Source organism: Heteronotia binoei, chromosome 3, assembly GCF_032191835.1.
Source record: "Heteronotia binoei isolate CCM8104 ecotype False Entrance Well chromosome 3, APGP_CSIRO_Hbin_v1, whole genome shotgun sequence".
Taxonomy (NCBI): Eukaryota; Metazoa; Chordata; class Lepidosauria; order Squamata; family Gekkonidae; genus Heteronotia; species Heteronotia binoei.
The window spans coordinates 193,729,319-193,741,307 of record NC_083225.1 but is presented as its reverse complement, the minus strand read 5'-3'; the positions used below and the strand labels follow the sequence as shown (position 1 = coordinate 193,741,307).

Below are 11,989 nucleotides of genomic sequence, written 5' to 3'. Positions count from 1 at the left end.
TGACAGAGAAGAACCCACCTGGAGAAAATGGCCTCTCTGGAAAGATCTTATGGCACTGTGCAGGGGGGGTGGACTAGATGACCCTGCAGGTACCAACTCTGTGATCGAAACACACAAACACATGATACTGCCTTATACTAAATCAGATTCATGTTCCATCAAAGGCAGTCTAGTCTACTCACACTGGCAGGTGCTCTCCAGGGTCACAGGATCATAGAGTTGGAAAGGACCTCCAGCGTCATCTAGTCCAGCCCCCTGCACAAGGCAGGAAACTCACAAACACCTCCACCTAAATTCACAGGCTCTGCATTGCTGTCAGATGGCCATCTAGCCTCTGCTGAAAAACCTCCAAGGAAGGAGAGCCCAAGGAAGGAAGGAAGAAAGGAAGGAAGGAATAGAATCATAGAGTTGGAAGGGACCTCCAGGGTCATTTAGTCCAACCCTCTGCACAATGCAGGAAACTCACAGATTCCTCCCCCTAAATTCAAAAGATCCGCACTGCTGTCAGATGGCCATCTAAAACCATCCAAGGAAGGAGAGCCCACCACCTCCTGAGGAAACCTGTTCCACTGAGGAACCCCTCTAATGGTCAGGAAGTTCTTCCTCATGTTGAGTCGGAATCTCTTTTGATTTAATTTCAACCCATTGGTTCTGGTTCTACCTTCCGGGGCCACAGAAAACAATTCCACACCATCCTCTAGAGGACAGCCCTTCGAGTACTTGAAGATGGTGATCCTATCATCTCTCAGCCGCCTCCTCTCCAGGCTAAACAGGCCCAGCTCCTTCAACCTTTCTTCATAGGACTTGGTCTCCAGACCCCTCACCATCTTCGTCGCCCTCCTCTGGACCCCTTCCAGCTTGTCTATATCCTTCTTAAAATGTGGTGCCCAAAACTGAGCACAATACTCCAGGTGAGGCCTTACCAGAGCAGAGGGTTTCAGGCTGAGATCTTTCCCATAACCTCCTGCCTGATCTGATCCTTTCAACTGGACATGCCGGGGTTTGAACCGGGGACCTTCTGCATGTCAAGCTGAGGTTCTACCACTGAGATGCAACCCCTAACTGCTGAGTTTCCTGTCCCTTCCCCAGGCTCATAAGAACATGAGAAGCCATGTTGGGTCAGGCCAATGGCCCATCCAGTCCAACACTCTGTGTCACACAGGGGCCAAAAAACCAGGTGCCATTAGGAGGTCCATCAGTGGGGTCAGAACACTAGAAGCCCTCCCACTGTGCCCCCCAAGCACCAAGAATACAGAGCATCACTGCCCCAGACATAAGAACATAAGAGAAGCCATGCTGGATCAGGCAACGGCCCATCCAGTCCAACACTCTGTGTCACACAGTGGCCAAAACCCCCAGGTGCCATCAGGAGGTCCATCAGTGGGGCCAGGACACTAGAAGCCCTTCCACTGTTGCTACCCCTCCAAGAATACAGAGCATCACTGCCCCAGACAGAAAGTTCCATCCATACCTTGTGGCTAATAGCCACTGATGGACCTCTGCTCCCTATTTTTATCCAATCTCCCCTTGAAGCTAGCTATGCTTGTAGCCGCCACCATCTCCTGTGGCAGTGAATTCCAGTTTTTCATCACCCTTTGGGTGAAGAAGCACTTCCTTTTATTCAGCTCCATTCCCAAATCTAGGAACTTCCCGACCCATGGCCGGCAAGCTGGCCCATTTAGGGAGGAAGGGAGCTCAAGTAATTGCCCTTTCAGGGCACCACACAAGACTCACATATCAACGCCGACGGGCCTCCTGGTCGCCTTCTTCAGCTCCTTGGACAGCCTGGCTTGCCTCACCCTACAAGAAGAGAAAGGTGAACAGGAGATTATGCAGGGGATTGTCCTTGCACCCGCGCTGGGGCTGGCATGGCACTGCTTGCCTACTTCTTCCCTGTCTGCATCTCCTGTCTGGACAGACCCGATGCCACACACTGGAGGGCAATTCAGAGAAGAAGAAGGAGGAGGAGGGGGAGGAGGAGAAGGAGGAGAAGAAGAAGATAATACTGGATTTATATCCCACCCTACACTCTGAATCTCAGGTCTCAGAGCGGCTTACAACCTCCTTTACCTCCCCCCCTCCCACAACAGACACCTTATGAGGTAGGTGGGGCTGAGAGGGCTCTGACAGAAGCTGCCCTTTCAAGGACAACTCTCATGAAAGCTGTGGCTGATCCGAGGCCATTCCAGCAGCTGCAAGTGGAGGAGTGGGGAAGCAAACCCGGTTTCTCCCAGATAAGTGTCCGCGCACTTAACCACTACATCGAAATGGCTCTCTATGAATTGGAGGGCAATTCAGAGGTGAAGAGGGAACTACACAATAGGAAAACAAGTGAGTCTGAAGGAAGGTTCCTTGGCTGCTGTACCCATCTCCCACTTCCAAAGTCATAAGAACATAAGAGAAGTCATATTGGATCAGGGGGCCGCTCACCTCTCGTTCTTCTCGTTGCGATGCTCAGCTGCCTCCACCTTCATCCGCATGATGCTTTTGAGCAGCTCCAGGCCTCTCTCTGCCACCCAGCGGAACTCAACGTCTTGGCGCTGGTAACGCTCACGCAAGGTGTCGCATTCGGCCTTCACGGCGACGTTCTCGCGGCTCAGCTCTTCCACCTGCTCCTTCAGCTGCCGATGCGTGGCCTCCAGGTCGAAGAGCTGCCCGCTCACGGAAGCCAACCTGAAGACGGTCAATTAGGAATGACTCTTTCTTAGGCTTCCCAGTCCCCAGGTTTTCTAGGCTCCACCCCGGCCACAGCCAGCTGGCCAGTGGGGGAAGCCCCTCCCCTAAAGTCACCTTGTGCCTTTAGATCTCCGCAAGTTTAGAAGCCTGCAAAAACCTTGTGTTTTAAAATGTGTGCGCGCCTTTAAATTTGAGCAGGAAGTGAAAGCTGCATCGGGAGAGGCCAGTGTGTGTGAGAGAGCGAGTGAGAGTGCAGTCCCTCTGGTTTCCTTGCTTTAGTTTCAGATGTCTTTGTATAGGAACCAGAGCCAGTATATGTGTGTGTGTGTGTGTGTGTGTGAGAGAGAGAGAGAGAGAGACAGCACAGTCTCTGTGCTTTGTTTTGGATTTGTTTTAGACGTCTTTGTATAGGAACTGGAGCCAGTATATGTGTGTGTGTGTTTGTGTGTGAGTGAGAGAGAGAGAGAGAGAGAGCGCAGTCTCTGTGCTTTGTTTTGGATTTGTTTCAGACGTCTTTGTATAGGAACTGGAGCCAGTGTGTGTGTGTGTGTGTGAGAGAGAGAGAGAGAGACAGCACAGTCTATGTGCTTTGTTTTGGATTTGTTTCAGACGTCTTTGTATCGGAACCAAAGCCAGTATGTGTGTGTGAGAGAGAGAGAGAGAGTGTGTGTGTGTGTATGAGAGAGAGAGAGAGAGTGTGTGTGTATGAGAGAGAGAGCACAGTCTCTGTGCTTGTTTTGGATTTGTTTCAGACGTCTTTGTATAGGAACCAGAGCCAGTATGTGTGTGAGAGAGAGAGAGAGAGAGAGAGAGTGTGTGTGTGTGTGTATGAGAGAGAGAGAGAGTGTGTGTATGTGTGTATGAGAGAGAGAACACAGTCTCTGTGCTTGTTTTGGATTTGTTTCAGATGTCTTTGTATAGGAACCTGTTTATGGGATGGAGGAAAACTTCACTGCTCTCTCTTTTCGTTTGCCTGTATTAGTCTGAAGAAGCTGGTTGGAAATACAGCAGCTCCTGCATGTAAAGCCCCAGTGAGACCAGAAAAGTGTGTGCTTGCAAGCTCTTTCCACATCACTGGTCCGCACGGCACAGAGCTGAGACTTCTGAAGCCATTCACATTTGCTGTCTAACGTTCATTCAAACGGGACTCACAACCTCAACGTCACACGTGAAATAACAGACGACAGCGGCGTTGCCTATTTCACAACTTTGCTGGAAGTCTCGAACTCAAACCATCCCCAGACATTTAGAAATAACCACGGGGAGGCTCTGATGTGTACTTCCTTCAGTAGAAAGCTAAATCATTTAATGCTTCTTTTTTTATTTATTTGATTTGTGTAGGAGGAGAGAAAGAGCATTCATTTGAAAGTGCAGTGTATTCAAGACCACAATCTTAACTTCATAATGTACTGACAACAGGAACATTACAGGTCAATAATGTTAATATATCAGTCAGGCCTGAAATATAACTAAAGGACTCCTTATTTAGTGGCAAGGACTACTGTCTACTCCCTCTAAGTCTTGTGAATAAAAATTCTACTTTGTGAGCTACCGGCATTACAGCTGTGAGCGACTACATACATTTAGTTTGCTCTGGGGTCAGGCTTCCTGAGCTACAACAAAAATGTGTGAGCCGGAGCTTAAAAACCCATGAGCTAGCTCACACTAACGCAGCTTAGACGGAACAAATATGAAAAAAATACAGAAGGATTGGTGAACACTAAGAGAAAGCAAAAGGGACTCTCTTGTACCCATTCTCGTTAAATTTTAGGTTATGATGATGAGAGCAGAAGGAGAAGGAAAAGAGAAAGAGGAAGAAGTAGTAGAAGAAGAAGACCATAGATTTATACCCCGACCTTCTCTCTGGATCAGAGACTCAGAGCGGCTTACAGTCTCCTTTATCTTCTTCCCCCCACAGCAGACACCCTGTGAGGTGGGTGGGGCTGAAAGAGCTCTCACAGCAGCTGCCCTTTCAAGGACAACACTGCGAGAGCTATGGCTAACCCAAAGCCCTATCAGAAGCTGCAAGTGGAAGAGTGGGGAATCAAACCTGGTTCTCCCAGATAAGAGTCCGCGCACTTAACCACTACACCAAACTGGCTCTCATCATCATTACAACTGATTTTGCAACCCATCATGGGGTTTTAGAAGGAAGTGAGGAGCAGAGGTGGTTTGCCATTGCCTGCTTCTACATAATCACCTGGGACTTCCTTGGAGACATCACCTGCCTCTGCGTAGCAACCCTGGACTTCCTTAAGAACATAAGAGAAGCCCTGTTGGATCAGGCCAGTGGCCCCTCCAGTCCAACACTCTGTGTCACATAAGATCATAAGAGAAGCCCTGTAGGATCAGGCCAGTGGCCCCTCCAGTCCAACACTCTGTGTCACATAAGAACATAAGAGAAGCACTGTTGGATCAGGCCAATGGCCCATCCAGTCCAACACTCTGTGTCACATAAGAACATAAGAGAAGCCCTGTTGGATCAGGCCAATGGCCCATCCAGTCCAACACTCTGTGTCACATAAGAACATAAGAGAAGCCCTGTTGGATCAGGCCAATGGCCCATCCAGTCCAACACTCTGTGTCACATAAGAACATAAGAGAAGCACTGTTGGATCAGGCCAATGGCCCCTCCAGTCCAACACTCTGTGTCACATAAGAACATAAGAGAAGCCCTGTTGGATCAGGCCAATGGCCCATCCAGTCCAACACTCTGTGTCACATAAGAACATAAGAGAAGCACTGTTGGATCAGGCCAATGGCCCCTCCAGTCCAACACTCTGTGTCACATAAAAACATAAGAGAAGCCCTGTTGGATCAGGCCAGTGGCCCCTCCAGTCCAATACTCTGTGTCACATAAGAACATAAGAGAAGCACTGTTGGATCAGGCCAATGGCCCCTCCAGTCCAACACTCTGTGTCACATAAAAACATAAGAGAAGCCCTGTTGGATCAGGCCAGTGGCCCCTCCAGTCCAACACTCTGTGTCACATAAGATCATAAGAGAAGCCCTGTTGGATCAGGCCAATGGCCCCTCCAGTCCAATACTCTGTGTCACATAAGAACATAAGAGAAGCACTGTTGGATCAGGCCAATGGCCCCTCCAGTCCAACACTCTGTGTCACATAAAAACATAAGAGAAGCCCTGTTGGATCAGGCCAGTGGCCCCTCCAGTCCAACACTCTGTGTCACATAAGAACATAAGAGAAGCCCTGTTGGATCAGGTCAGTGGCCCCACCAGTCCAACACTCTGTGTCACATAAGAACATAAGAGAAGCCCTGTTGGATCAGGCCAGTGGCCCCTCCAGTCCAACACTCTGTGTCACATAAGAGAAGCCCTGTTGGATCAGGCCAATGGCCCATCCAGTCCAACACTCTGTGACACATAAGAACATAAGAGAAGCCCTGTTGGATCAGACAAGTGGCCCCTCCAGTCCAACACTCTGTGTCACATAAGAACATAAGAGAAGCCATGTTGGATCAGGCCAATGACCCATCTAGTCCAACACTCTGTGTCACATAAGAACATAAGAGAAGCCCTGTTGGATCAGGCCAATGGCCCCTCCAGTCCAACACTCTGTGTCACATAAGAACATAAGAGAAGCCATGTTGGATCAGACCAGTGGCCCATCCAGTCCAACACTCTGTGTCACATAAGAACATAAGAAAAGCCCTGTTGGATCAGACAAGTGGCCCCTCCAGTCCAACACTCTGTGTCACATAAGAACATAAGAGAAGCCATGTTGGATCAGGCCAATGACCCATCTAGTCCAACACTCTGTGTCACATAAGAACATAAGAGAAGCCCTGTTGGATCAGGCCAATGACCCATCTAGTCCAACACTCTGTGTCACATAAGAACATAAGAGAAGCCATGTTGGATCAGGCCAATGGCCCCTTCAGTCCAACACTCTGTGTCACATAAGAACATAACAGAAGCCATGTTGGATCAGGCCAATGGCCCCTCCGGTCCAACACTCTGTGTCACATAAGAGAAATCATGTTGGAACAGGCCAATGACCCATCCAGTCCAACACTCTGTGTCACATAAGAACATAAGGGAAGCCATGTTGGAACAGGCCAATGGCCCCTCCAGTCCAACACTCTGTGTCACATAAGAACATAAGGGAAGCCGTGTTGGATCAGGCCAATGGCCCATGCAGTCCAACACTCTGTGTCACATAAGAACATAAGGGAAGCCATTTTGGAACAGGCCAATGGCCCCTCCAGTCCAACACTCTGTGTCACATAAGAGAAGCCATGTTGGATCAGGCCAATGACCCATCCAGTCCAACACTCTGTGTCACATAAGAACATAAGGAAAGCCATGTTGGATCAGGCCAATGGCCCCTCCAGTCCAACACTCTGTGTCACATAAGAACATAAGGGAAGCTGTGTTGGATCAGGCCAATGGCCCATGCAGTCCAAAACTCTGTGTCACATAAGAATCTAAGAGAAGCCATGTTGCATCAGGAAGGAAGTTGATGGGGTGTGAACTGGCAGAGACTGACCAAAAGAGGGATCTTGGGGTTGTGGTAGATAACTCACTGAAAATGTCAAGACAGTGTGCGACTGCAATAAAAAAGGCCAATGCCATGCTGGGAATTATTAGGAAGGGAACTGAAAACAAATCAGCCAGTATCATAATGCCCATGTATAAATCGATGGTGCGGTCTCATTTGGAATACTGTGTGCAATTCTGGTCACCGCACCTCAAAAAGGATATTATAGCATTAGAGAAGGTGCAGAGAAGGGCAACTAGAATGATTACAGGTTTGGAACACTTTCCCTATGAAGAAAGGTTAAAACACTTTAGCTTGGAGAAACGTCGACTGCGGGGTGACATGATAGAGCTTTACAAGATTATGCATGGGATGGAGAAAGTTGAGAAAGTACTTTTCTCCCTTTCTCACCATACAAGAACTCGTGGGCATTCAATGAAATTGCTGAGCAGTCAGGTTAAAATGGATAAAAGGAAGTACTTCTTCACCCAAAGGGTGATTAACATGTGGAATTCACTGCCACAGGAGGTGGTGGTGGCTACAAGCATAGCCACCTTCAAGAGGGGGTTAGATAAAAATATGGAGCAGAGGTCCATCAGTGGCTATTAGCCACAGTGTGTATATATATGTGTATGTGTGTGTGTGTATAAATTTTGCGCCACTGTGTGACACAGAGTGTTGGACTGGATGGGCCATTGGCCTGATCCAACATGGCTTCTCTTATGTTGTTATGTTCGTATGGAGAGGAGGAGGCTGAGAGGTGATATGATCACTATCTTCAAGTACTTGAAGGGTTGTCATCTAGAGGATGGTGTGGAATGGTTTTCTGTGGCCCTGGAAGGTAGGGCCAGAACCAATGGGTTGAAATTAAATCAAAAGAGTTTCTGGCTGAAAATCAGGAAGAACTTCCTGACCGTTGGAGCGATTCCTCAGCAGAACAGGCTTCCTCCTTGGGAGGTGGTGGGCTCTCCTTCCTTGGAGGTTTTTCAACAGAGGCTAGATGGCCTTCTGACATCAATGAATATCCTGTGAATTTAGGGGGAGGTGTTTGTGAGTTTCCTGCATTGTGCAGGGGGTTGGACTAGATGACCCTGGAGGTCCATTCCAACTCCATGATTCTATGATTCTAAGGACAATAGATGGGGGAGGGAGAAGTTGAAAGAAAGCAACTTTAACTTTAAATGTATTCCCCAAGCCAGCCAATAGGGCAGTGGGGGCTTGAGAGCCACCCAATATGTGCGAAAGAGCCACACGTGGCTCCGGAGCCACAGTTTGGCCACCCGTTAAACGTACTGCTCATGAATTTCACGGAGTCCCTGTAAGTTCTTGTATTATACCCAATAAGAAAATCTTTTCCAATATAATTTCTTTGCGAGAAGAACTCCAGCTATTCATAAGCATAACCTGCTCTTTTGTTTTGAAACCAGCCCGAGTAATTTTTGCTGCTCCCATGACGCAATTTTTCTTAACCCTTCTGATGTGGACGGAACATCTTGAAATCTTGACAAGCCAATTTTAGCATCAAGATTTAAGAGGGGCCATTTTCACCCCAATCACAAAAGAAGACAACATTCAACCAAACTGCTCGAGTCAGGGTTTAGTTCTTAAGGCTCTTTCTCACACACCCAGAGAAGTATTTGTGTGTTTCCTGCACTGTGAAAGGCGGTTGGACTAGATGACCCTGGGGGGTCCCTTCCAACTCAAAAGGTGGTGGGCTCTCCTTCCTTGGAGGTTCTTCAACAGAGGCTAGATGGCCATCTGACAGCGATGAAGATCCTGTGAATTTAGGGGGAGGTGTTTGTGAGTTTCCTGCATTGTGCAGGGGGTTGGACTAGATGACCCTGGGGGGTCCCTTCCAACTCAGGAGGTGGTGGGCTCTCCTTCCTTGGAGGTTTTTCAACAGAGGCTAGATGGCCATCCGACAGCAATGAAGATCCTGTGAAGTTAGGGGGAGGTAAGAACATAAGAGAAGCCATGTTGGATCAGGCCAACGGCCCATCAAGTCCAACACTCTGTGTCACACAGTGGCAAAAAATGTTATATACACACATACACTGTGGCTAATAGCCACTGATGGACCTGTGCTCCATATTTTTATCTAAACCCCTCTTGAAGGTGGCTATACTTGTGGCCGCCACCACCTCCTGTGGCAGTGAATTCCACATGTTAATCACCCTTTGGGTGAAGAAGTACTTCCTTTTATCCGTTTTAACCTGTCTGCTCAGCAATTTCATCGAATGCCCACGAGTTCTTGTATTGTGAGAAAGGGAGAAAAGTACTTCTTTCTCTACTTTCTCCATTCCATGCATTATCTTGTAATCCTCTATCATGTCACCCCGCAGTCGACGTTTCTCCAAGCTAAAGAGTCCCAAGCATTTCAACCTTTCTTCATAGGGAAAGTGCTCCAGCCCTTTAATCATTCTAGTTGCCCTTCTCTGCACCTTCTCTAATGCTATAATATCCTTTTTGAGGTGCGGCGACCAGAACTGCACACAGTACTCCAAATGAGACCGCACCATCGATTTATACAGGGGCATTATGATACTGGCTGATTTGTTTTCAATTCCCTTCCTAATAATTCCCAGCATGGCGTTGGCCTTTTTTATTGCAAACGCACACTGTCTTGACACTTTCAGTGAGTTATCTATCATGACCCCAAGATCTCTCTCTTGGTCAGTCTCTGCCAGTTCACACCCCATCAACTTGTATTTGTAGCTGGGATTCTTAGCCCCAATGTGCATTACTTTGCACTTGGCCACATTGAACCGCATCTGCCACGTTGACGCCCACTCACCCAGCCTCAACAGATCCCTTTGGAGTTCCTCACAATCCTCTCTGGTTCTCACCACCCTGAACAATTTAGTGTCATCCGCAAACTTGGCCACTTCACTGCTCACTCCCAACTCTAAATCATTTATGAACAAGTTAAAGAGCATGGGACCCAGTACCGAGCCCTGTGGCACCCCACTGCTTACCGTCCTCCACTATGAAGACTGCCCATTTATACTCACTCTCTGCTTCCTATTACTCAGCCAGTTTTTGATCCACAAGAGGACCTGTCCTTTTACTCCATGACTCTCAAGCTTTCTAAGGAGCCTTTGATGAGGAACTTTATCAAAAGCTTTCTGGAAGTCAACGTAAACAACATCTATCGGGTCTCCTTTGTCCACATGTTTGTTCACCCCCTCAAAGAAATGCAACAGGTTAGTGAGGCAAGATCTTCCCTTGCAGAACCCATGCTGAGTCTTCCTCAATAACCCGTGTTCATCAATGTGCCTACTCATTCTGTCCTTGATAATGGTTTCTACCAACTTTCCCGGTATTGAAGTCAGACTGACTGGCCTGTAATTTCCCGGATCTCCTCTGGAACCTTTTTTAAAGATGGGGGTGACATTTGCTACCTTCCAGTCCTCAGAAACGGAGGCAGATTTCAATAAAAGATTACAGATTTTTGTTAGAAGATCCACAAGTTCAACTTTTAGTTCCTTCAGAACTCTCAGATGTATGCCATCCGGACCCGGTGACTTATTAGTTTTTAATTTGTCTATCAGTTGTAGGACCTCCTCATTTGTCACCTCAATCTGACTCAGGTCTTTCAACACCCCTTCCAAAATTAGTGGTTCTGGGGCGGGCAAAAAGTTCTCGTCTTCTACAGTGAAGACGGAGGCAAAAAAATCATTTAGCTTCTCAGCCATTTCCCTATCCTCCTTCAGTAATCCTTTTACCCCATGGTCATGTTTGTGAGTTACCTGCATTGTGCAGGGGGTTGGACTAGATGACCCTGGGGGGTCCCTTCCAACTCAGGAGGTGGTGGGCTCTCCTTCCTTGGAGGTTTTTCAACACAGGCTAGATGGCCATCTGACAGCAATGAAGATCCTGTGAATTTAGGGGGAAGTATTTGTGAGTTTCCTGCTTTGTGAAACGGGGTTAGACTAGATGACCCTGTAGGTCCCTTCCAACTCTATGGCTCTATGAAATGGTGATCACTACTTTGGGGTCAGGCATAAATTTTTTTTCCAGGCCAGTTTGACCTGGGATCCTGGAAGTTGTTAGTTTATTGGTTTTGTTTTTGTCATCTATTGGGTCACTGGGGAGGGACGGTGGCTCAGTGGTAGAGCATTTGCTTGGGAAGCAGAAGGTCCCAGATTCAATCCCTGGCATCTCCAAAAAAGGGTCCAGGCAAATAGGTGTGAAAAAACCTCAGCTTGAGACCCTGGAGAGCCGCTGCCAGTCTGAGAAGACAATACTGACTTTGATGGACCAAGGGTCTGATTCAGTATAAGGCAGCTTCAGATGTGTATATGTGTGTGGTGGGCGGAGAGGTACTTGTGAATTTCCTGCATTGTGCAGGGGGTTTGGACTAGATTACTCTGGAGGTCCCTTCCAACTCTATGATTCTGAGTCCTGACTTAACCTGGGGAAAGGAAAGCTTATAAGATGGATAGTCTTTTTTCGCATCACTATATTAGAAATAGTTTATTAAACACTTGGATAAAATATAAGAAATATGGTGATGAGAGAAAGCCGCTCTGGATAGTGCCAGGAGAAGTAATAAAAATAACAGCTGAATCTGATGAAGAAAGAGTGATGTCATATAATCAACTGCTCAAGATTCAAGGAGATAAAGTTGAATTAAAATCTGCAGAAGAGTTAAACAATAAGTATGATTGGTTTCAAATGCAACAAATAAAAAGCTTGATGGAAAATGATATTAAATCTGATGGACTCAGACGTGAGCAAACAGAATTGGAAAGGGTTCTGCTTGGAGACAATGAAAAATTAATATCGAAAGTATACAAACTATTATTGAAA

General features: G+C 47.3%; 1 protein-coding gene across 1 annotated transcript in view; it reads right to left on the bottom strand.

Annotated features, from left to right (window-relative positions):
• Window positions 1-1,715: 1,715 nt before the first annotated feature.
• Window positions 1,716-11,989, bottom strand: part of LOC132568870 (protein Atg16l2-like) — a 35,699-nt gene continuing 25,425 nt past the window's right edge. The window contains exons 5-6 of the mRNA XM_060235056.1: window positions 2,431-2,673; window positions 1,716-1,800 (exon numbers count right to left, since the gene is read on the bottom strand). Coding sequence (XP_060091039.1) covers window positions 1,731-1,800; window positions 2,431-2,673 — 313 coding nt within the window. The 3' untranslated portion in view covers window positions 1,716-1,730. The remainder of the gene's footprint in view (window positions 1,801-2,430; window positions 2,674-11,989) is intronic.